The following is a 27,549-nucleotide window of genomic DNA, read 5'->3' on the forward strand; positions in this document are numbered from 1 at the left end:
GAAAACACATACACACACACAAACCATTCCTTCTTAACGAATGACATCAACCCCTGAAGTGAGACCTCTGTAGCTGTTGGAGGTAGCAGGCAGTGACTGAGTAGATTGAAACTAGACTGTGATGGGGCATATTTGCAGAGAGATTAGTAGGTATCATAAAACTGTACGTTCAGAATAAGCAGATCTCGCATCCACTCTTCTTGTGTTTGTGTCAAGACCCCCATAACGCATATTCTTCCTCCCACGCACCACCCAGCCCCTGGCCATCGGCTCTGCCTGATTGAAAGCGACCTATGCCTGTGCACGATCAATGGCTCTGGGGTTCATTATCCACTTGACTGAGCCTGTGGTGCAAGAAGCCGGGCGGTAGGATGGTAAACATATAGTACATACAATGAGGAGACCCCCGCTCCGCTCTGACGATCCCCATCTATCTCCGACCCCCCACCTAGCCCTCCTTGCTGTGTTCTCTGATCTGCAGTCCTACCTGAAACCACAGGAGAGACATAATGGGACAAATCACCAGTAAAATACATTGGTCTGGTGATCCCCACATCTCTGACCCCCTCGAAGTCCCTCTCACTCCCATCTCACCGCCACATCTCATATCTGCAATGTAACACCGCAGGACAGCCATAATGGAACAAATTGTAACGATTGTCCTCTTCTTCTGACTAGGAGTAAGAGAGGTTGGACCAATGTGCAGCGTGGTAAGTGTCCATAATAATATATAAAACTGAACACTACAAAAATACAAAATAACAACGTGAATGAACAAACGAAAATCGAAACAGTCCCGTATGGTACAAACACAGACACAGGAAACAATCACCCACCACTCAAAAGTGAAACCAGGCTACCTAAGTATGGTTCTCAATCAGGGACAATGATTGACAGCTGCCTCTGACTGAGAACCATACCAAGCCAAACACAGAAATCCCAAAACATAGAAAAAGCAACACTGACAACCCACCCAACTCACGCCCTGACCATACTAAAACAAAAACATAACAACAGAACTAAGGTCAGAACGTGACACAAATGTACAATTGAGCACATTGGTGACCTCTTCTGCAAAGAAAGTGTTGGTGACCTCTTCTGCAACCTCTAATGCTTGAAAACATAAACTATTTTCATAACTATTTGTAATATTCCATACTTGGCTCCAGCTAGAAGATCTAATCATTCAAACTGTTGCTTTATTGCTTACTCAAGCTCCCAATGCCAAAAGACTACAGAGCAATGAGGAACAGATAATTATTGTTATAATTGTTTTATTAAAATGTCTTGTATTAGTGCTAATGTAATGCAATGCAAATGTAATTCACGCGCACATTCACTTAGTTTGTCTATACGCCACTCACTATTATGATAATTACCTGATGCTAATTGTATTAGCAGGTAATTGCTAATTGCCTAATTTGCATATTGTATGTAAGATTATAATTGTAAGATGCTAATATATCTGGAGGCTTACAATGTATTATGTATGCTTAGCTACTGTAATTCTATATTTACAGTCCAGTACTGTAAAGAGAAATGCATTAAGAGGGCCCAATGGCATTCCGCTACACTGCTATAAAATTACAGCAATTGTAAAGGACTGTTACACCTGTATTGCTGTATATTGACATCAGCAGACTGTGAATTATGGTGCATTGTGGGGAAATTCTTTGGGCGGCAAAAGAATCTCTGCCTCATTAACATATTTTGAGGCTTGCCTTGTAAAAGGCTATATTAGTGAGAATTCTGAAATCTAAAAACTTTTTTCTGTAAATCTACAGTAATATACTGGCTAATGTCCTGCCAGTAATTTACTGTAATTTAGTACCAGAATACAGTAGCATAACATATTTTTGGTATGGTTGTTTATGGTTCATTAACATACACTGCATGACCAAAAGTATGTGGACACCTGCTTGTTGAACATCTCATTCCAAAATCATGGGCATTAATATGTAGTTGGTCCCCTCTTTGCTGCTATAACAGCCTCCACTCTAATGGGAAGGCTTTCCACTAGATGTTGGAACATTGTTGGAATGTTGGAACATTACTTCCACAAGCGCATTAGTGAGGTTGGACACTTACATTGGAGTTATTAGGCCTGGTTCACAGTCAGCGTTCCAATTCATCCCAAAGGTGTTCGATTGGGTTTGAGGTCAAGGCTCTGTGCAGATCGGAATAATGGTCTAGAGCTCCTTTTCATGGTTCGGGGTAGTTCATGGTTCGGGATTGATGAGGAATTCAAAAAGGTTATGGTTGAGAGAGATTAAGCAAAAGGTGTGGCTAATAAGTCTGGCTGCATAGCTAATTGGCAAATATACTGTAAAATGAGAAATTATGTGAGTAGACTGAAGAAAAAAAAGAAGAAACTGTGTTAAGACACTACGATAAATTATATCAGGTATGATGTAAAAACACTTTGGAATACTTTAAATTCAATTATGGGCAGAAAGACTAATTCAACTCCATCTTTCATTGAATCAGAAGGCTCATTTATCAGAAAACCTTTTGATATTGCCAATTATTTTAATGACTCAGACATAAAATGCCAACATCAAACTGTGAGCCATCATATCCATGCATAGAAGTCCAAATAATTAAAGAAAACATTGACATTTTGAATTCTGTAAAGTTAGTGTGGGAGAGGTGAAAAAATGATTGTTTTCCATAATAATGAGAAAACACCTGGTATTGACAACTTAGATGGAAAGCTACTGAGGATGGTAGAGGACTACATTGTGACTCCTGTTTGTCATATCTTTAATCTGAGCCTTGAGAAAAAGTTTTGTCATCAGACCTGGAGGGAAGCTAAAGTATTTTGGCTACCCAAGAATGGCAAAGCATCCTTTACTGGTACTAACAGTCGGCCAATCAGCTTGCTTTAGGCTCTCAGCAAATGTTTTGAAAAGATTGTGTTTGACCAGATTCAATGCTATTTCTCTGTGAACAAATTAACAACGGACTTTCTGCATGTTTATGGAGAAGGGCACTCAACATGTACTGCACTGACACAAATGACTGATGATTGGCTTAAAGAAATTGATAATAAGATGGTGGGAGCTGTATTGTTAGACTTTAGTACAGCCTTTGATATTATTGACCCTAATCTGTTATTGGAAAAATATATGTGATACTGTATGGCTTTACATCCTCTACCATATAATCGGTTTAAGTTCTATCTATCCAATATAACACAGAGGGTCTTGTTTAATAGAAGCTTGTGTAGTATCCTGCAAGGCAGCTGTCTTATTTCTTAACTGTTCTCTATTTTTACTAATTATCTACCACTAGCCTTAAACAAAGCCTGTGTGTCTATGTACGCTGATGATTCAACATTATAGAAGTCGGCAACCACAGCTAGTGAAATCACTGCAACCCTTAACAAAGAGTTGCAGTCAGTTTTGGAATGGGTGGCTAGTAGTAAATTAGTCCTGAACATATAACAAATGAAAGCATTGTATTTGGTACAAATCATTCCCTAAGTTTCAGACTTCAACTGAATCTGGTAATGAATGGTGTGGCAGTTAAGCAAGTTAAGGAAACAAAACTTCTTGGTGTTATATTAGATTGTAAATCGTCATGGTCAAGGCATATTGATTCAATTGTTGTAAAAATGTGGAGAAGTCTGTCTTTGATAAAGAGAAGCTCTGCTTTTTAAACCCCACATTCGACCTAACAAGTCCTGCAGGCTCTGGTTCTGACACATCTTAACGATTACCTGGTTATATGGTCAAGTCCTGCAGGCTCTGGTTCTGACACATCTTAACGATTACCTGGTTATATGGTCAAGTCCTGCAGGCTCTGGTTCTGACACATCTTAACGATTACCTGGTTATATGGTCAAGTCCTGCAGGCTCTGGTTCTGACACATCTTAACGATTACCTGGTTATATGGTCAAGTGCTGTAAAAAAGGACCTAGGAAAGCTGCAGCTGGCCCAGAACAGAGCAGCACGTCTTCCCCTTCACTGTAGGAGGGCAAATATCAACAAGATGCATTTGTTTTTGTATTTCTATTTATTAAGGATCCCCATTAGCTGCTGCCAAGGCAACATTAAGGCAGTTATATACAATTTAAAATATTACATGACATTACATTTCGTAACACTTTACCCAATACATTTAGTGTGTTCCCTTGGGCTACTACTCCATTACCACACATTTACACACATTTACAAAATCCATGTGTACGTGTGTGTAGAATGCGTGTCTTATCATGTGTATGTGTCTGTGCCTGTCTCTCATGCCAGTCTCACTTGGCTTAAAGTAGTAGAAGAAAGATTGACTCCATCACTTCTTGTTTTTATGAGAAATATCAATGATGAAAATTCCAAATCGTTTGTATAATCAAATAACATACTTCTGAGAGACATACATACGTACATACCCCACCAGACATCCCACCAGGGGCCCGTCTGCAGCCGTCCCCTGCCAGCCTTACCAAGAGCACAGCCTCGGGGGAAAGAAACCCCTGTGCCTACTTTGTGGCCTTCACATTTTTTCGGTTTTCACATCTCTTGGTTTTTTTTTATTGATTATCCCTGTGGTAACTTTTCTCACACCTCCTGCTTAAAACCCAAAAAGTCAGAAGGATCTTCACAGTCCCCTAATGTCCAAAACAAATTAAGGCAATGCACAGTATTGTATACACTAGAGCCATTGTTCCACGGAATGCCCTTCCATCTCAAATTAACAGACAGCATAATCAGCTTTAAAAAAAGAATAAACTAACACCTCACTTTTTTTTTTCTTTTTTTTTCACCTTTATTTAACCAGGTAGGCAAGTTGAGAACAAGTTCTCATTTACAATTGCGACCTGGCCAAGATAAAGCAAAGCAGTTCAACAGATACAACGACACAGAGTTACACATGGAGTAAAACAAACATACAGTCAATAATACAATATAAACAAGTCTATATACAATGTGAACAAATGAGGTGAGAAGGGAGGTAAAGGCAAAAAAGGCCATGGTGGCAAAGTAAATACAATATAGCAAGTAAAACACTGGAATGGTAGTTTTACAATGGAAGAATGTGCAAAGTAGAAATAAAAATAATGGGGTGCAAAGGAGCAAAATAAATTAATTAATTAAATACAGTTGGGAAAGAGGTAGTTGTTTGGGCTAAATTATAGGTGGGCTATGTACAGGTGCAGTAATCTGTGAGCTGCTCTGACAGTTGGTGCTTAAAGCTAGTGAGGGAGATAAGTGTTTCCAGTTTCAGAGATTTTTGTAGTTCGTTCCAGTCATTGGCAGCAGAGAACTGGAAGGAGAGGCGGCCAAAGAAATAATTGGTTTTGGGGGTGACTAGAGAGATATACCTGCTGGAGCGTGTGCTACAGGTGGGAGATGCTATGGTGACCAGCGAGCTGAGATAAGGGGGAACTTTACCTAGCAGGGTTTTGTAGATGACATGGAGCCAGTGAGTTTGGCGACGAGTATGAAGCGAGGGCCAGCCAACGAGAGCGTACAGGTCGCAATGGTGGGTAGTATATGGGGCCTTGGTGACAAAATGGATTGCACTGTGATAGACTGCATCCAATTTGTTGAGTAGGGTATTGGAGGCTATTTTGTAAATGACAACACCTCCCCCCAACTGCCCTAAATAACTTGTATAAAGTAATATGTTTTTCCTAAATTTATTTGTATTTTGATCAAATTGAAGCTCATTAGTGTTCATTTTTACATGAACATTTTGGTTATTTAGAAGACACTCTTATTCAGAGGGACTTCCAGTCAGTGCATTGAACTAAGGTAGATAAACAAGAACATATCACATTCATGCAAGTAAAGATATTATGTTATAGTTACCGAGAATGTTGTTATAGTTAAGCGGGCTACTTGCATGTTCTTTTTTTATTAAAAAACAAAAAACAAAATACATGTGTTCTAATTAAATTGTTACAAAATTAATGAATTGTAGTTTAGGCCAGTGAAATATAAATTATTGAAAGTATTGTAATACACGACATAGACAAAAGTAGGTGGATACCCCTTCAAATTAGTGGATTTGGCTATTTCAGCCACACTTGTTGCTGACAGGTGTAAAAAATCAAGAGCACAGCCATGCAATCCCCATAGCCCGTACTGAAGAGCTCAGTGACTTTCTACGTGACATACAATACACACACACAAACACACAGACACACACACAGACTGATTATATGCCTTCTGAGAACAAATATCTCCCTCCTCCATAGAATATCTACCGTAATGCTGCCATGAGCCAAGTACACTATATATGCAAAAGTATGTGGACACCCCTTCAAACAGATTGAGCACACCGCCATGCAATCTCCATAGACAAAAATTGGCAGTAGAATGTCCTTACTGTAGAGCTCAGTGACTTTAAACGTGGCACCGTCATAGAATGCCACCTTTCCAACAACTGAGTTTGTCAAATGTCTGCCCTGCTAAAACAGGCCAGTCAAATGTAAGTGCTCCCAAGTGGCACAGCGGTCTAAGGCACTGCATCTCAGTGCTAGAGGCATCACTACAGACCCTGGTTTGATTCCAGGCTGTATCACGTGATTGGGAGTCTCATAGGGTGGTGCACAATTTGCCCAGCGTCGTTAGGGTTTGGCTGGGGGTATGCCGTCAATGTAAATAAGATTTTTTTCTTAACTGACTTGCCTAGTTAAATAAAGGTACAAAATATATATATACAAAATATATTGTGGAGTGGAAACGTCTTGGAGTAACAACAGCTCAGCCGGGAAGTGGTAGGCCACACAAGCTCACAGAACAGGACTGCCAATTGTTAAAGTGGGTAGCACATAAAAATCATCTGTCCTTGGTTGTGACACACACTACCGAGTTCCAAACTGCCTCTGGAAGCAACAATCGCACAAGAACTGTTCTTTGGGATTTTCACGAAATGGGTTTCCATGGCTAAACAACCATATAAATTCACCATGCGCAATGCCAAGCATTGGCTGGAGTGGTGTAAAGCTCGCCGCCATTGGGATCTGGAGCAGTGGAAAGGAATCACTCTTCACCGTCTGGCAGTCTGATGGATGAATCTGGTTTTGGGGGAATAACAGAAGAACTCTACCTGCTCGAATGCATACTGCCAACTGTAACGTTTGGTGGAGGAGGAATAATGGTCTGGTACTGTTTTACATGGTTCGGGCTAGGGAAATCCTAACACTACAGTATACATACCCTCGTAAAACTGACCATCCTACCGATCCTTGACTTTGGCGATGTCATTTACAAAATAGGCTGCATCCAATTTGCTGAGTAGTGTTGGAGACTATCACAGTGCCATCTTTTTTGTCACCAAGGCCCCATATACTACCCACCACTGCGACCTGTACGCTCTCGTTGGCTGGCCCTTGCTTCATGCTCATCGCCAGACCCACTGTCTCCAGGTCACCTATAAGTCTATGCTAGGTTAAGCCCCACCTTATCTTAGCTCACTGGTCACCATAGCAGCACCCACCCGTAGCACGCGCTCCAGAAGGTAAATTTTACTGGTCACCCCCAAAGCCAATTCCTCTTTCGGCCGCCTTTCCTTCCAGTTCTCTGCTGCCAATGATTGGAACGAACTGCAAAAATCACTGAAGCTAGAGACTCATATCTCCCTCACTAGCTTTAAGCACCAGCTGTCAGAGCTGCTCACAGATCACTGCACCTGTACATAGTCCATCTGTAAATAGCCCATCTGTAAATAGCCCATCCATCTACCTCATCCCCATACTGTTATTTTTATTTTTTATTTTGCTCCTTTGCACCCCAGTATCTCTACTTGCACACTCATCTTCTGCACATCTATCACTCCAGTGCTTAATTGCTATATTGTAATTATTTAGCCACCCTGGCATATTCATTGCCATACCCCCCTTATCCTACCTCATTTGCACACACTGTATATAGACTTTTTCTATGGTATTATTGATTGTATGTTTGTTTATTCCATGTGTAACTCTGTGTTGTTGTTTGTGTCGCACTGCTTTGCTATATTTTGGCCAGGTCGCAGTGACAAATGAGAACTTGTTCTCAACTAGCCTACCTGGTTAAATAAAGGTGAAATATATTTTTTAAATCCCTGACGTCAACCCCATCGAAACACCTTTGGGATGAATTGGAACGCTGACTGCGAACCAGACCTAATCACCCATCAGTGTCCGACCTCACTAATGCGGTTGCGGCTGAATGGAAGCAAGTCCTCACAGAAATGTTCTGACATCTAGTGGAAAGCCTTGCCAGAAGAGTGAAGGCAGTTATAGCAGCAAAGGGGAGACCAAATCAATTTTATTGGCCATGATTTTGGAATGAGCAATTTCTTAACGTGCCATTGGAACACCGGAGTGATGGTTGCTGATAATGGACCCCTGTACACCTATGTAGATATTCCATAAAAAAATCTGCTGATTCCAGTTACAATAGTCATTTACAACATTAACAATGTCTACTCTGTATTTCTGATCAATTTTTGTTATTTTAATGGACACAAAATGAGCTTTTCTTTCAAAAACAAGGACATTTCTGTGTCCCCAAACTTTTGAACGGAAGTGAACGGAAGTGTATATATAAATACTTATTTTCCACCATAATTTGCAAATAAATCCATAAAAAATCCTACAATGTGATTTTCTGGATTTTTTTTCTCATTTTGTCTGTCATAGTTGAAGTGTACCTATGATGAAAATTACAGCCCTCTCTCATCTTTTTAAGTGGGAGAACTTGCACAATTGGTGGCTGACTAAATACTTTTTTGCCCCACTGTATATGTGAACTGTAGGGTTATTGAATAAAAGCTTTCCACAAACAGTTTCCCTCCTTTACCTGTTTCTATCCATCCTAAGATCAATATCCCTTTTCTTCATCCCCACCCCTCCCTCTCTCTCTTTCTCTCTCCCTCTCCTCGGTCTCACCTCTCCTCTCCTGCTCTCCTCATTCACTTACTCTTGCACTCACCGCAGTGATGAGCCTGCTGCAGGGAGTTCAGTTCTGTTCTTCTTCCTCTCCTCTTCCTCTTCTCCAGTGGTTGTGTGGGTCGTTAGTGTCACTGGCAGCTACAGCGGTAGGGAATCGGCTACAGATGGAGGTCAACAGACACTGGGACCCATGAGACAGATAGGAAGATACTGTGAAGAACGGTTGTAAAGGTAAGAGTCTTACTTCTCATTTTACCTGATGACACATGATGACTAGTTTAGTCTGGCATCACAGGTACAACAGATGCTGAACGTATAGAGTACAAGGGAAAGGCTGCTATCTCTTCAAATGTTTATATACTGGATTCGTACTGTATGTTTTACTGTTCTTTGAGGTACACAGTTGTGTCAGTTCTATATTTTCTGACATTATATTTTACATTCGTTTTACTTTTATTGTTAATCCTTATAGTGCACAGGATTGTAAAAGTTTACACCATGGAGGAAAAACTCCCTAGTAGAAGGTAGAAGGGCGGCAGGTAGCCTAGCTTTGGGCCACTAACCGAAAGTTGCTCTTTTGAATCCCTGTGCTGTCTATGTGAAATGTCTGTCCATATGCCCTTGAGCAAGGCACTTAACCCTAATTGCTCATGTAAATCTCTCTGGATAAGAGTGTCTGCTAAATGACATGAATATAAAATGAACCAGAGAGAGAGTCTGACTAAAAAGTACTTTCTGGGAATCTGCACATCTAGGATATGTTATTTTCAACAACCTCAAGTTTAATATGGAAGAGCTACTCCAGAAGGATTTGTGGAGTAAAAATGGCAGCCAATTACTTCTGATGCCAAAGTGTATTTCTGGATTATGTCATGTTAATATCTGTGGCCGCCTGCCCTGGAAATACAGGTCAGTTTCAGAGTTGTAAAATGTGAACAGCAGTGCTCCGTCCAGTGTGTGCATGTGTGTGTATGTGTGAGTGAGTGAGTGAGTGAGTGAGTGAGTGAGTGAGTGAGTGAGTGAGTGAGTGAGTGAGTGAGTGAGTGAGTGAGTGAGTGTGTCTAACTATGAACTGAAAGGAGTGAATTGAAGGCTTCTTTAACTGGCACATTATGGTGTCTAGTCAGCTTTTCCCTTTGTCCTCCTGTCACAACCAGCACTGTACTGTACGCAGCAGCCTTAGCTGCCAAAATGAAACCTGAACTCTCACCCCACTTTCCTCTCAAAAGGTGAAATATATTCTTCTCCTCTCCTTTCTATGATCTTCATCTGAAATGGTGAGATCACCAAAATGCACAATATCACTATGTTGACCGCACCAGCCGGCGTTCTGTCCTTGAGCCCTGCCCTAGCTATCTCTATCTCCCAGTCCCAGGCAGCGAGAAGAGCGCCCAGCCGGCGTTCTGTCCTTGAGCCCTGCCCTAGCTATCTCTATCTCCCAGTCCCAGGCCGCGAGAAGAGCGCCCAGCCGGCGTTCTGTCCTTGAGCCCTGCCCTAGCTATCTCTATCTCCCAGTCCCAGGCCGCGAGAAGAGCGCCCAGCCGGCGTTCTGTCCTTGAGCCCTGCCCTAGCTATCTCTATCTCCCAGTCCCAGGCCGCGAGAAGAGCGCCCAGCCGGCGTTCTGTCCTTGAGCCCTGCCCTAGCTATCTCTATCTCCCAGTCCCAGGCCGCGAGAAGAGTGCCCAGCCGGCGTTCTGTCCTTGAGCCCTGCCCTAGCTATCTCTATCTCCCAGTCCCAGGCCGCGAGAAGAGCGCCCAGCAGGTGAACTGAAACTGCCCCTTTGCATGAATAATTGAGAAGACTGAGTGGAGCAGAGGGGCTAATCTAAAGATAGAGGTCATTTCAGCTCAAGGGTGGACACAAGATACCAAACCCCGCTCAGATCTAGCCTTGTCCCAGGACTGTTCATGCACAGCAAATCAGCCAGTGTTACCTAGTGTTGATTTTTCAGTGTAGCATTTCTATTGTTGATGCAGGAGTTAAATTAACTCTCTAAGCATGGAATTAGCACTCAATGGTGTAAAGGAACCCCAGTGTTGGTGTTAATAACCAATGTTGAGCAGACCTGGGCCAAAAATAGTTATATTTTGTAGTTTATTTGAAGATACCAACTTTTCAAATTCTCAAGGTAGTCGAATATAGTTTATAAAGAGTTTCAACTAAAAGGCAACTATTTTATTTGCTATTCAAATACAGGGTTCAGAAAAACAAATCATATTTGAAAGTATTTTGAATACCTCTCAGAAAACCAAATCATTTTTGAAGCTATTTGAATATATACAAATTATTTGACGCCCCAAAAATATTTACTCGATGGCTGCCAAATATTAAATGAAGAACTAAAAACTACAACACTTAGTTTAGTCTAAATCTATGATCAAAAGCACATGGTTTGGAGGGCACTTAGATATGAATCTTAAAGGTATAATTAAATGGCATCACCTCAACATGAGAGTAGACCAACTTTGCAGCTTCAAAATGATGTAACACATATTTTTTCTTAATAAGTGAGACATAAGGTAATACTACACATATAGAAGAACTTGATGTCAAGTGTTACCGTAACTTTGTGATTATTACAATAGAAACATTGTTCCATAGGACTTTGGCAATTGCTTTATAATTGCAACATAATGTAGTTATTACATACGTTTTGTGGATTATAATTGGTTAGTTTAGAAAAATGTTTATTTATGTTTGTGTAGCACAAGATTAATCAATGTACAGTACATGCACAAACAAAGATATTGAAACAAACCAACATTGTGCTACTGCAGCCTGTAATTCATGTGGACGTTCCTGCATTTGTGAAATGAATTATTCTAGAAATGGTGGTGGAATAGCCTACACGTGCCAAGACCAGAGTAGGGACATTTGCTATTTAAAGCCTTTAACAAAACTATCGGTATAATTAAAAATGCAATGGAAACACATTGAACTTTAGATTTTTATTCAGTGTATGAAAACTTAAGTGAAACATTTGTTTTTGTGTACTCTGTCATCACACACTGACTTTTATCCGCAACAACTCCGTCTGTTGGAAACACACAACTGGTGTGAAAATGCACATACTTTCTTCAGGCAGATTTTAGAATATTCGCATGAAAATCTGTCGCCAATTGGATGGAAACCTAGCCAAAGTTACCATTCACAAGCCCTCCTTTTACTTGTATCTTTGCACATCCTGCAAATCACCAGCAGAGGGCGACCATTTTTAATGCATTTTCACATTCACTCTGTTGGTAATGCCTATAAATTGGATCACAACTCCGATATTGTAACAGCTGTTGGAAGGAGTGGAGGACCAAGGTGCAGCGTGGTACGTGTTCATCTTTATTATTGGAACTGAACACTGATTAACCAAAATAACAAAGAGAATGAACGAAAACCGAAACAGTCCTGTCAGGTGCAGGAAGACACAAAACAGAAAACATTCACCTACAGTAGGATCTCTTTTGGTGAAGTCCACAGGACTGAACATGAACAAATTCAAAAACATATCTCTGTCACTAACAACTACAGTCATGGGTGGTCACTCGAAAAGGCATACTGGGAAATTATATTGGAACAGTGGCGATTTAACATTTAAATCTTGGTGGGGCATAAAAATGCATGCCAGCAAAGCCACAACACAACACTAAAGAATATATGAATTGCACTGTAACGGTGACAAACAGTGCCCAAAAACAGCCTATATAATCCTGTCCCAACATCAGTCCCAACATCTTACAACTGCTAAACCTGTCTGTCAGCGGAGCCTTGTCTGGCAGCAAAACAGTTCATTCAACCTCATTTACTGCTGTAAACATAGCTGATATGGTTGACTTGCTTAAACAAATGTGGTTTCTACTGACAATTGAGATGTACAAACTATGGCATAAGGGGACGAAAAGCGGATAAGAGGCAATCTGTCATTTTGATTAAGACATTAATGAGCGAGCTAGGATGGGCATAGTCAATATAACTATTTGTTTAGCACTTTTGAAATGTACAGCGACATAATTCTGAACATGGGCCATTCTTACAATATTCTCCCTGTGCACCAAGTCAGAACCGTAGGATAAATAAAGGGGGCTTATAAGAAGACAATGAAAGCTCTTACAATATTCAATGATTACATTTCTCTAAAACAGGCTACATGCACACCCAGTCAGAACAGTAGGCGAACGTAAAATTGATAAATAGACCAAATTATTAGGGTGAGGCACATGGGCTACGAAGATCTTACTACACAACATAAAGTTAGTATTACTTTCTTAGCTACAGTATACATATCTCCCTGGCATATTACACCATTTATGCAGCAGCAAACAATACATTATTGAACAAGAAGGTGGCACGGCAGTCTTTCATGAGCAAATTTTGTCGTCAAAGTCTGGCATTCTCTGGATTTATGGTGCAAAACAACTGGGAACTTGGAAAAAACAAAGTCGAATCATGATGACGTCATTGATATTCAGGTCGTCGCTCTAGAAAAAAGGCCGGATTTACAATTCCGAGTTGGATGACCGTTCAAAATGTATTTTGCCAGTCAGAACATGTTTATTCCCGACTTCACAGTTGTCTTGAACTCACCGAAGTCAAGTTTTCGCAGTTCCGAGTTAAGTTGTTTTGAGCTTGGCACAAATCATGCTTCATTGACAGCATGGCCAATGTTGAATGTTTATAATTTTAGACCTGGAAAAGAGCCCCTTAATCCCAGATTTGGGACCACACAGCCACTCCACTGAATAGCATGCTAGTGATTGCTTCGCAATACTTGCAGTTAGCCACTGCCAGTGATTGCTTCCAAACCACTCATTGTTGAAATTGCGATTTCCAACTTGTTGTGCAATGTTTAGGTCCAATGGCCAATGAGCACCAATATGTTTTATCTAGAATTTCGCTTCATTATTTCTCTTCATATGACAAGGATTAAAAAGTATTTGCCAGTAGATTGTCAACTTGATTCATGATGATGACTGCTAGCTACTGTACATATAACGTGATTTGGCGTCATTGTATCTGTGCCCAATGACCTTGAGCCTTTTTGGATGGGCACTTCTAATGTAACTCTATGGCAGCACCCAAGGGGCTAGAATTTTCTAGCTCTACCCTTGGACTTGGCAATGACGTAATGTCCGCATGAGTGACAGATCATTGAGCCAATCACGGCGCAACGCTCCATTTTTTTCTGCTGGCTTGCCCCACCACCACAGAAAGCACTGAGCTAGGCTGATACACCTGCATTTTGGAGCTGCCTTACTCAAGAAAACAAGAAAGAGACCATGTTTGTATGCAGCTTTATTAACTCAATGATATATATATATATATATTACAATGTTTGTAAACTGATATGTGACACGTATTAATGCCAAAATAACATGCAAAACAGGCTCTGCCCCACCTGCCCTGAATGACGGGTTGTCACTGTATTGGAGGCATGGCTTGTTGGGGGTGTGGCTTTCAATATGTTATTTTTGGCACCCTGTGAATGGAAGTGTTGTACGAGTTTAAGTGATATACTTACATACGGGCATGTGGCAATAAAGACTTTTAATGTATTGTCCTTAACCCAACACTGAGTGAGTGACCTTGTCAGGAGATATGTAACTTTTGGTGTCATGGTTAAAAATACTATATGAAGTGTTATTGCATAACACCATTGGTGTTAACTATATACCCTTTCTAGTGTTAAAAATACTATATGAGGTTGTTGTGTCTTTACTATCATTAAATTGAAGACTTATAGTTTTATCAAAGATTCTCTGTAATTAGTATTACGCGATTAAACCGATTTAATCATGTAACTGTAATTAACTAGGAAGTCGGGGCACCAAGGAAAATATTCAGATTACAAAGTTATCATTTCCTAAAATAACTTTTCAGATATTTTCATATCTGATCAATAGTCTTCTGATTCATTTGTTATTTACTTTACCTCACGTTAGTCTCATTCCAAACGTCATAAATGGTTGGTTATTTGCATGAACCCAGTCTTCACTATGAGTCATCCATCAATTGTCTAAAAATCATTTATTTATTACTAACTAAGTAATTCACAGAAATGCATAAACAAACCAACAAGGTAAATATGGTTTCAAGACATTATAGGAGAATGTGCCCTAGTGGGCTAAACCGGAATGGTGGCTTGTTAGACAAAAGGAGGAGTGGGGGTTCAGCTGAGAAGTCACTACAGAGTTGATAATTATAACAATTGAAATGCTAATCTTTTGCACATGAACGCTCACTCATTCGGGAACAATTGCAATCAATATATATATATATTTACGCTCAGTGTGTCGTCTTGATCACTGTTGAAAAGTTTGTTTCTTTTGTAGAATTGTCCGTCTCTCTCTCTCTGTTGTAGTGGATAGTTCAGAGTGACATTTATTCATGTTTTTGTAGAATGGATGTTTCGGCTGTTGTCGTTCTTCGCGTTCAATGATATCGAATTCCTAGCTGCAGACTAGTAATTAATATCAAAAACTTGTTCTTATTCTGTCTGTATCGATAGTCTAAGAGTTTAACCACGTGTTATGGTTAAAATATTCATCAATGGTCTACAACCTTTGTACTCCCGTGATTGAGAGAAACATGTTCTAGTGATAATTTCTCAAAGTTGGGTTTTATTCAGAATTGCAGAAAAGGGCTGTCCCAGGATGCCTGACCCTAACTGGGCTCTGATTTAGTTAACTCCAATTCCCTTTTTGAGTTTTCCTTCATTAAACAGTCCACACTCACATTGTAAAATTGTGTAAACAGTATCATACTCACTCATTCATCTTATACAACAATTAGATGTAAACCTCATATCTGAGGCTATTATATAAACAGCGTTATCGTAATGTGGCCACACCGTCTCCCATGAGCTTCCCCAAGTCGTAACAAACGGGCCAGTTCGTAGCTGGACTCTTCACCGATCTTTTATACTTTCTCCGGAACATAACATTTGTTCGTACCTCAAGTTCTGTGAGGTGGAAGAAATTCCTTTGTTCTCTAGGAAAATGTACTCTGCCTCTTATACTGTGTGACCATGTAGCAGGGTCTTCTCCTCAGGAATTTACGACCTCTCTCTGACCACAGCAGCCTAGTTGAAGGAAGAGAGGGGGAGGCAGGGAGAGGGGGATGGGGCTTGCTATACCCAAATAGGGCAACATCATGACAAGGTGTTATTCATAAAACTGAAAGTGTTCGTTCCGTAACTGACTAAGTGTAACAGCGTCCGCACTAAGCACAGTGTTAATTTAACACTCAAAAGTGTGGACCCATATGGACACTGGAGAATTTGCTCTGTGTTGTCTTGCCAACTCCTACAGTGGGGCAAAGCATTATTTAGTCAGCCACCAATTGTGCAAGTTCTCCCACTTAAAAAGATGAGAGAGGCCTGTAATTTTCATCATAGGTACACTTCAACTATGGCATACAAAATGAGAAACAAAATCCTGAAAGTCACATTGTAGGATTTTTAATGAATTTATTTGCAAATTATGGTGGAAAATAAGTATTTGGTCAGCTACAAACAAGCAAAGATTTCTGGCTCTCACAGACCTGTAACTTCTTCTTTAAGAGGCTCCTCTATCCTCCACTCATTACCTGTATTAATGGCACCTGTTTGAACTTATTATCAGTATAAAAGACACCTGTCCACAACCTCAAACAGTCACACTCCAAAGTCCACTATGGCCAAGACCAAAGAGCTTTCAAAGGACACCAGAAACAAAATTGTAGACCTGCCCAAGGCTGGGAAGACTGAATCTGCAATAGGTAAGCAGCTTGGTTTGAAGAAATCAACTGTGGGAGCAATTATTAGGAAATGGAAGACATACAAGACCACTGATAATCTCCCTCGATCTGGGGCTCCACGCAAGATCTCACCCCGTGGGGTCAAAATGATCACAAGAACGGTGAGCAAAAATCTCAGAACCACACGGGGGGACCTAGTGAATGACCTGCAGAGAGCTGGGACCAAAGTAACAAAGCCTACCATCAGTAACACACTACGCCGCCAGGGACTCAAATCCTGCAGTGCCAGACTTGTCCCCCTGCTTAAGCCAGTACATGTCCAGGCAAGGTCTGGAGTTTGCTAGAGAGCATTTGGATGATCCAGAAGAAGATTGGGAGTATGTCATATGGTCAGATGAAACCAAAATATAACTTTTTGGTAAAAACTCAACTCGTCGTGTTTGGAGGACAAAGAATGCTGAGTTGCATCCAAAGAACACCATACCTACTGTGACGCATGGGGGTAGAAAAATCATACTTTCAGGCTGTTTTTCTGCAAAGGGACCAGGACGACTGATCCGTGTAAAGGAAAGAATGAATGGGGCCATGTATCGTGAGATTTTGCATGAAAACCTCCATCCATCAGCAAGGGCATTGAAGATGAAACGTGGCTGGTTCTTTCAGCATGACATTGATCCCAAACACACCGCCCGGGCAACAAAGGAGTGGCTTCGTAAGACGCATTCCAAGGTCCTGGAGTGGCCTAGCCAGTCTCCAGATCTCAACCCCATAGAAAATCTTTGGAGGGAGTGGAAAGTCCATGGTGCCCAGCAACAGCCCCAAAACATCACTGCTCTAGAGGAGATCTGCATGGAGGAATGGGCCAAAATACCAGCAACAGTGTGTGAAGACTTACAGAAAACGTTTGACCTCTGTCATTGCCAACAAAGGGTATATAACAAAGTATTGAGATAAACTTTTGTTATTGACCAAATACTTATTTTCGACAATAATTTGCAAATAAATTCATTAAAAATCCTACAATGTGATTTTCTGGATTTCTTTTCTCATTTTGTCTGTCATAGTTGAAGTGTACATATGATGTCAATTACAGGCCTCTCTCATCTTTTTAAGTGGGAGAACTTGCACAATTGGTGGCTGACTAAATACTTTTTTGCCCCACTGTATATGGTCATCGATGGCATGGGTCGCTGGGACCAGGCTACCTCTGCTCCACTCACAGGCACTCCACTCCCCCACTGTTCATCTGGATGGAGCTGAACCCCAGGGCAGCCCTTTCCTTTATTATAATAGTGCCTGAATATAGTCCCATACACTACAGGCATTTGCATATGAGATGCTGCATGGGTTGGGTAGTGGCTATTAATTTGGTTGTCTTGAATGAGGCGTTTTCCTCATTTGCACATAGATTTCCACAGAGACCTTTGTCTCGGCTCAGGCTGATACTTTGCTGGCAAACCAGCCTGGTGGGAACGGAGATTGTCTATGAGTATATCAGATCTATACAATTGGACTATATTTCCCCTGGGTAGCAAGAATTTAATGGTGATGTAGGCTTTACAGACTGCTGCTGAAGAGCAGTATGGTGTCGTTGCTCTAACCCCAATTAAGGTGGTGACAGTCATTCTCCGTGGAGACAGAGCAGCAAGCCTGTAATCCACAGTCCAATCCCACACTCAGCATGTGTAGCCTCTCTGGGACACATCATTTCTGCCAAGGGTCCTGAATCCACTGGGGGAAACCTTACAGTTGGAGGACCATGACTTTGACCTAGCACAAGAAGGACTGTCCCAATGTTCAATATCTCAGGCTGTACATTGACTACTAACCTTATAGTAAGTAGACAATAACTTGGTACAGAATGTCTCAGGCTTACAGTCTTATCGTTGACTATAAATGCTGACTACTGTAATAAAGAACATCTTGCTAAAAAAAAGAATGTCCTTCCAGGAATTTAAACATTCACAGCTGCCTCCTGTAATAAGGGAGTAGTAGTCTGAAAAATAGTGTGAATAATAAAAATCCATATGCAGGCATCTTTTTGTGTCTGCACTTTCCATTGACATTGAGGATTTGAATTAAAATCAATATCAATGGCTGGACTTGGATTTGTAGATAGTGGAATACTTTTCTGTGGATAATTCTACCTCTTATAGACAATGTTGTATTACAGAGAGGATAGCAGGTTTGTTGACTCGCGACTGCTAGCTGGTTTAGTCATTGTCACTCTATCATACGAGAGACGAAGTAGAGAAATGTGTTTCTCTCATCACTATAATTTTTCTCAGAGCTTGTCCTAAGATGAGCATCCCAAACAGCAACCTATGCTCTACTTTTGACCAGAGCCCATAGCAGTGTAAACACACTAAGAAAAGAGGGTTCCTTTAAGGGTTGTTTTGGAATGGTGATTTTTCTATGTGGAACCATAATGATTCAAAGAACACTGAACCCTTCAATGGTTTTTTGCAGTTCAAAAAAACTTTCTTTCCTCTATTAGAATATTTAGGTTGTTTTTTTTCGCACAGCTCATTTTGTGCAACCATCAGTGAGGGTTGTTCCAGTTTATCTAATCTGTTGTGTTATGCCATGACATGTTACAGTGGGGCAAATAAGTATTTAGTCAGCCACCAATTGTGCAAGTTCTCCCACTTAAAAATATGAGAGAGGCCTGTAATTTTCATCATAGGTACACTTCAACTATGACAGACAAAATGAGAAAAAAATCCAGAAAATCACATTGTAGGATTTTTAATGAATTGATTTTCAAATTATGGTGGAAAATAAGTATTTGGTCAATAACAAAAGTTTTTCTCAATACTTTGTTATATACCCTTTGTTTGCAATGACAGAGGTCAAACGTTTTCTGTAAGTCTTCACAAGGTTTTCACACACTGTTGCTGGTATTTTAGCCCATTCCTCCATACAGATCTCCTCTAGAGCAGTGATGTTTTGGGGCTGTTGCTGGGCAACACAGACTTTCAACTCCCTCCAAAGATTTTCCATGGGGTTGAGATCTGGAGACTGGCTAGGCCACTCCAGGACCTTGAAATGCTTCTTACGAAGCCACTCCTTCGTTGCCCGGGTGGTGTGTTTGGGATCATTGTCATGCTGAAAGACCCAGCCACGTTTCATCTTCAATGCCCTTGCTGGTGGAGGGAGGTTTTCACTCGAAAGCTCACGATACATGGCCCCATTCATTCTTTCTTTTATACGGATCAGTCGTTCTGGTCCCATTGCAGAAAAACAGCCCCAAAGCATGATGTTTCCACCCCCATGCTTCACAGTAGGTATGGTGTTCTTTGGATACAACTCAGCATGTTTTGTCTTCCAAACACGACGTGTTGAGTTTTTACCAAAAGGTTCTATTTTGGTTTCATCTGACCATATGACATTCTCCCAATCTTCTTCTGGATCATCCAAATGCTCTCTAGCAAACTTCAGACGGGCCTGGACATGTACTGGCTTGAGCAGGGGGACACGTCTGGCACTGCAGGATTTGAGTCCCTGGCGGCGTAGTGTGTTTCTGATGGTAGGCTTTGTTACTTTGGTCCCAGCTCTCTGCAGGTCATTCACTAGGTCACCCCGTGTGGTTCTGGGATTTTTGCTCACCGTTCTTATGATCATTTTGACCCCACGGGGTGAGATCTTGCGTGGAGCCCCAGATCGAGGGAGATTATCAGTGGTCTTGTATGTCTTCCATTTCCTAATAATTGCTCCCACAGTTGATTTCTTCAAACCAAGCTACTTACCTATAGCAGATTCAGTCTTCCCAGCCTGGTGCAGGTCTACAATTTTGTTGCTGGTGTCCTTTGACAGCTCTTTGGTCTTGGCCATAGTGGACTTTGGAGTGTGACTGTTTGAGGTTGTGGACAGGTGTCTTTTATACTGATAACAAGTTCAAACAGGTGCCATTAATACAGGTACTGAGTGGAGGACAGAGGAGCCTCTTAAAGAAGAAGTTACAGGTCTGTGAGAGCCAGAAATCTTGCTTGTTTGTAGGTGACCAAATACTTATTTTCCACCATAATTTGCAAATAAATTCATTAAAAATCCTACAATGTGATTTTCTGGATTTCCTTTTCCTCATTTTGTCTGTCATAGTTGAAGTGTACCTATGATGAAAATTACAGGCCTCGCTCATCTTTTTAAGTGGGAGAACTTGCACAATTGGTGGCTGACTAAATACTTTTTTGCCCCACTGTAAATTTGATGATGACCAGTGATGGTATGGCCTTGTGTCATTTGAGAACTTTTGTCTACATCAGTTTTACATTTCTCCTCAGGAACCCTCAGCTGTTCCAGAGGTAGCTCACTTGATTCAACTTGTCAATAATAACACCTATAGAATTTTGATAATATAATATGTCTAACTGGGAAAAAATGACCCTACATGGTTCTTCATATGGTTCCTTGTAGAACCTTTGAGATTGATAAATGTTCTTTAAATAATCATTATTCATAAACGTTCTATAAGGAACCATTAAAACTGGTTGTATACAGCACCAAAAAGGGTTGTAACTATAGCGGAACTCTTTTTGGTGCTATATACAGTAGAACCTTTTTTAATAGTTATCTTTAGAAGCTTAGGAAAGGGTTACTAAATAAAGATAAAGATATTGACGGAGCGGAGCACAGCGGAGTAAGCGGACATTATAATAAAGGATTCATTACAACATATTTCACTGGTAGATTACAAGGGCTGGAAATGGATAAGAAGTGGAATACTGTTAAAACAGAAAGATTTGTTCCAAAGACAGCACCATCCGGCTTACAGGCATACAGCTGGCTGGTTGTTTGCTGTACCGGCAGGACAGAACAGCGGTGTCTGGTAAGACAAGGGGCGGCAGACTGTTTTTTTTGTAAATAACAGCTGGTGCACGATATCTAAGGAAGTCTTGAGGTTTTGCTCGTTTTAGGAAGAGTATCTCATGATAAGCTGTAGACCACACGATCGACCTAGAGAGTTTTCATCTGTATTTTTCGTAGCTGTCTACATACCACCACAGACTGATGCTGGCACTAAGACCACACTGAATGAGCTGTATTCTGCCATAAGCAAACAGGAAAACACTCAACCAGGGGCGGCGCTCCTAGTAGCCAGGGACTTTAATGCAGGGAAACTTAAATCCGTCTTAGCAAATTTCTATCAGCACATTAAATGTGCAACCCGGAGGGGAAGAAACTCTGGACCACCTTTACTCCACACACAGAGACGCATACAAAGCTGTCCCTCGCCCTCCATTAGGCAAATCTGACCATAATTTTATCCTCCTGATTCCTTCTAGGCAGAGTTGCAAAGAAAAAGCCATATCTCAGACTGGACAATAAAAATAAAAGATTAAGATGGGCAAAAAACACAGACACTGGACCGAGGAACTCTGCCTAGAAGGCCAGCATCCCGGAGTCGCCTCTTCACTGTTGACATTGAGACTGCTGTTTTGAGGGTACAATTTAATGAAGCTGCCAGTTGAAGACTTGTGAGATGTCTGTTTCTCAAACTAGACACTCTAATGTACTTGTCCTCTTGCTCAATTATGCACCGGGGCCTCCCACTCTTTATATTCTGGTAAGAGCCACTTTGCGCTGTTCAGTGAAGGGAGTAGTGCATAGCGTTGTACGAGATCTTCAGTAATAATAATAATAATAGTTTCTATAATAGTTTCTTTCCAATTTCTCACATGGAATAGCCTTAATTTCTCAGAACAAGAATAGACTGACGAGATTCAGAAGAAAGGTCTTTGTTTCTGGAAATTTTGAGCCTGTAATCAAACCCACAAATGCTGATGCTCCAGATACTCAACTAGTCTAAAGAAGTCCAGTTTTCAGTTTTCAGTTTTCAGCTGTGCTAACATAATTGCAAAAGGGTTTTCTAATGATCATTTAGCCTTTTATAATTATAAACTTGGATTAGCTAACACAACATGCCATTGGAACACAAGAGTGATGGTTGCTGATAATGGCCCTCTGTACGCCTATGTAGATATTCCATACAAAATCAGCCGTTTCCAGCTACAATAGTCATTTACAACATTAACAACGTCTACATTGTATTTCTGATACATTTTTTGTTATTTTAATGGACCAAAAATGGGCTTTTATATATATATATATATATATATATATATATATATATATATATATATATATACAGTGGGGCAAATAAGTATTTAGTCAGCCACCAATTGTGCAAGTTCTCCCACTTAAAAATATGAGAGAGGCCTGTAATTTTCATCATAGGTACACTTCAACTATGACAGACAAAATGAGAAAAGAAATCCAGAAAATCACATTGTAGGATTTTTAATGAATTTATTTGCAAATTATGGTGGAAAATAAGTATTTGGTCACCTACAAACAAGCAAGATTTCTGGCTCTCACAGACCTGTAACATCTTCTTTAAGAGGCTCCTCTGTCCTCCACTCGTTACCTGTATTAATGGCACCTGTTTGAACTTGTTATCAGTATAAAAGACACCTTTCCACAACCTCAAACAGTCACACTTCACACTCCACTATGGCCAAGACCAAAGAGCTGTCAAAGGACACCAGAAACAAAATTGTAGACCTGCACCAGGCTGGGAAGACTGAATCTGCAATAGGTAAGCAGCTTGGTTTGAAGAAATCAACTGTGGGAGCAATTATTAGGAAATGGAAGACATACAGTGGGGCAAAAAAGTATTTAGTCACCCACTAATTGTCCAAGTTCTCCCACTTAAAAATATGAGAGAGGCCTGTAATTTTCATCATAGGTACAATTCAACTATATATATACATATATATACATATATATATATATTTTTTTTTTAACTGCATTGTTGGTTGGGGGCTCGTAAGTAAGCATTTCAGTGCCGAATACCTGTTGTATTCGGCACATGCGACTCAAGCCCTCAAAGCCCTCAAATTCAGTGATCACTTCTGATGACGTATCATGACGTCTGATGAGTTTATATATATGTATATGCAGTACCAGTAAAAAGTTTGGAAAAACCTACTCATTCAAGGGTTTTTCTTATTTTTTTACTATTTTCTACATTGGAGAATGATAGAGAAGACATCAACTCTATTATTCTACAATGAAGAAAAACCCTTGAATGAGTAGGTGTGTCCAAACCTTTGACTGGTACTGTATACTGAGTGTGATCTTCACGGATGAATCCCGTTTTCAACTGTACCGGGCAGATGGCAGGCAGTGTGTATGGTGTCATGTGGGCGAGCGGTTTGCTGATGTCAACGTTGTGAACAGAGTGCCCCATGGTGGGATTATAGTATGTCAGTCATAAACGACAGACAACAACCACAAATCAATTGTATTGATGGCAATTGGAATGCATAGAGATACCATGACGAGATCCTGAGGCCTATTGTCTTGAGGCCATTCATCCGCGCCATCACCTCATATTTCAGCATTATAATGCACAGCCCCATGTCACTAGGATCTGTACACAATTCCTGGAAGCTGAAAATGTCCCAGTTCTTCCATGGCCTGCATACTCACCATACATGTCACCACCCATTGAGCATGTTTGGAATGCTCTAGATCATGGGTGTCAAACTCTGGCCCGTGGGCCAAATTTGGGTAATTATATTTGGCCCGCGAGACAATACCAAATTACTACTAGAGCTGGCCCGCCGGTATTATACAGCGCAATCACCACTAATACTACGAATCCCATAATGCTCTGCTGTTTTCTCGCGCCAATCAGGACAGGACCCAGAAACGCTCTCTCCTCTGTGACAGTAGTCATAGCAACATAGACGCTACAACTGTCAGCGAGCTAACCCTTCCCAAAAATGGCGAAAAGAAAGGCAGAAAACAGGAGCTTTCTGGACAAGTGGGAGGCAGAATATCTGTTTACATATGTAAAAGACAAACCTGTTTGTCTTGTTTGTGGAGTCAACGTGGCTGTAAGTAAGGAGTACAACATTAGACGACACTATGAAACGAAACACCATGACAAATACAAGGACCTGGACATGACTCAAAGGAGCCAGAAAGTAGAGGAGATTAAAAGAAGTTTGGTTTCACAACAGAATATGTTTAAAAAAGCCACATCACAAAGCGAGGCTGCTGTAAAGGCTAGTTATATAGTGGCAGCAGAGATCGCAAAATCAGCCCGGCCCTTTAATGAGGGAGAGTTCATGAAAAAGTGCATGATGAAGGTTTGTGACCTCGTATGCCCAGAGAAAAAACAAGCATTTTCAAACGTGAGCCTGAGCAGGAACACAGTAGCTGATTGCACATGTGATCTTGCCACCAATCTGTATGACCAGCTGATGGAAAAGGGAAAAGATTTTGTTGCGTTCTCCCTCGCTGTGGATGAGAGCTGCGACGGATCTGATACTGCTCAGCTGCTCAGCTCTTCATCCGTGGAGTGGACTCAAATCTGTGTGTTACGGAGGAGCTATTAGGATTCAAATCAATGCATGGCACAACCACAGGAAAGGAAATCTTTGAGGAGGTTTCCAAATGTGTAACTGAAATAAAGCTGCCGTGGGATAAACTCGTTGGATTAACGACAGATGGTGCGCCAGCGATGTGCGGTAAAAAGAGTGGACTGGTGGGCATGGTTCGGGAGAAGATGCGGGAAGAGAACTGTGCAGGTGAGCTAACTGTTTACCACTGCATCATACATCAGGAAGCACTGTGTGCCAAAGCCCTAAAGATGGAACATGTTATGACCACAGTAACACAGGTAGTTAACTTTATAAGAGCCAAAGGTCTAAATCACCGCCAGTTTAAATCTTTTCTGGAGGAGTGTGGTTCGGCATACGCAGAGGTGAGATGGCTAAGCAGAGGAAAAGTACTGAACAGATGTTTCGAACTGCGTGAGGAAATATGTCAATTCCTGGAAACCAAAGGGAAGGATACAGCAGAGCTCCGGGAGCAAAAGTTCCTGTGTGAGCTGGCCTTTCTCTGTGACATCTCGAGCCATCTCGATGCGTTGAACCTGCAGCTTCAGGGGCGGGGGTGCATCATCACAGACATGTACGCTGCAGTGAGGGCCTTTAAAACTAAACTGTGCCTGTGGGAGAATCAGATGCTGCAAGGAAACCTTTGCCATTTTCCCTGCTGCCAATCCATAAAAGCGCAGATCTCTACCGCCGTGTTCCCATGTGCACAGTTTGCTGAAAAACTCAGTGTTCTCGCTGCTGAGTTTAGCCGGCGATTTGCCGACTTCGATGCCCAGAAATGCACGTTTGAACTGCTTAGTAATCCCTTCGCAGTTGATGTGGAAAATGCACCAACCAACATCCAAATGGAGCTGATTGAACTCCAGTGCAACGACACGCTGAAGTCAAAGTATGATGCTGTGGGCGCCGCACAGTTTCCACGGTTCATCCCTGACACAATGCCTCAGCTCCGCACCCAAGCTGCTCAGATGCTCTCCATGTTCGGCAGCACTTATCTATGCGAGCAACTTTTCTCCTCGATGAAGATGACCAAAACAACTCACAGGAGACGTCTGACTGATGAACATCTTCACTCGATACTGAGGATTTCTTCAGCTCAGAGCTTGAGCCCAGACATTGATGAACTAGCATCCAAGAAGAGATGCCAGGTATCTGGCTTGGGCACATCAGATTAGACCAGTGTGCAATAATTAACGTTTTCTTTATGCACTTTTTCTTGCTACAAGGCATGGGCTTGAATGGTTGATTGATTTATTATCATTTTATTTGTAAAATTATTAGCCAGTGGAAAAGGTTTATTTTGGTATTTAAATCAGAAGGCTGCAAATAGAAAAGAGGCATACCATTTTTATTTAAATTTTATTTATTTAATAAATTAATGCCATTGATGTGTTTTTTCATTTGAAATTCGATTTTGCATGTCTCCACTATTAAATTATATATTGTATGGTAATAAGCAATGCTTGTTCCATATTCAATGTTAAAGCAAAACTTGTTTGGGTCCATATTAAAAGGTTAATTTGTTCAATGTTGGCCCGTGACTTTGTTCAGGTTTTACATTTTGGCCCACTGGGTATTTGAGTTTGACACCCCTGCTCTAGATCAACGTGTACGACAGAGTTTTGCAGTTCCCGTCAATATCCAGCAACTTTGCAGATGCATATCTGTATTCCCAGTCATGTGAAATCCATGATTATGGCCTAATTAATTCATTTCAGTTGATTGATTTCCTTATATGTAACTCAGTAAAATTGTAGAAATTGTTGCATGTTGCATTTATATTTTTGTTCAGTGTCATTTTATAGTTATTTTATAGGTATAGTTTTATGGTTATTTTATAGTTATAGTTATATCTCCCTCCCTCCCTCCATCTCTTTGTCTCTCCATCTCCCTTCCTCCTTCTCTTCCCATTTCCCACCCTCCCTTCAAATCTTTCCCTCTCTCTTCCAGGAGAACGACCAAGGTCATGTTTGATTGGCCCAACATCACAGTGCCCAGCTCTTCAGAGCAGGGCCTGAAACCAGGAGATGGGGATCTGCAGAGGTCTACATGTGTCCTGGGCTTCTTCCCTGTCATCTATTATAGCTCCCTCCTCTGTGTGGGAGTACCAGGTACATGCACGCATACAGTACACACACACATGCAGTCTCCAAAATGAACACTCCAATGTTCCTGAGCAACAAGACAAAACAACAGTCACATTAATGGATTGTGTTCAGTTCAAGTAAACTGTGTTGTCATTGTCAGTGTTGTTGTGGGGCTACAACATTGGCAGACGTGCCGATCATAGTGATGTGCTATTGATCCAACATAGGCAGGGATGGTTGTAGGGAGGGAGGGGAAGCAGGAGACTAGAGGGCTCATATTAGATCAGCCGCCTGCATTCCCTCACTCTGAATCCTCCAGCTGACCTTTTGGCACAGTGAACTAATTACTCCCAGTGGGGATTGAGAGGTCTGTGGGTTGGAGCGGAGGGCTGAAGACTGATGTGCACCAATTGTTTTTAGTGGGAATATTGTGCTATTGACA

The 27,549-nt window shown here is 41.1% G+C and overlaps 1 protein-coding gene across 1 annotated transcript in view; it reads left to right on the forward strand.

The window, feature by feature from the left end:
- The window catches only part of gpr142 (G protein-coupled receptor 142), a 48,806-nt gene that overhangs the window by 17,509 nt on the left and 3,748 nt on the right, over positions 1-27,549 (forward strand). The window contains 1 exon segment of the mRNA XM_035740763.2: positions 26,971-27,131. Within this exon segment, the coding sequence (XP_035596656.1) occupies positions 26,971-27,131 (161 nt within the window).

Source organism: Oncorhynchus keta, chromosome 2 (genome assembly GCF_023373465.1).
Source record: "Oncorhynchus keta strain PuntledgeMale-10-30-2019 chromosome 2, Oket_V2, whole genome shotgun sequence".
Lineage (NCBI taxonomy): Eukaryota > Metazoa > Chordata > Actinopteri > Salmoniformes > Salmonidae > Oncorhynchus > Oncorhynchus keta.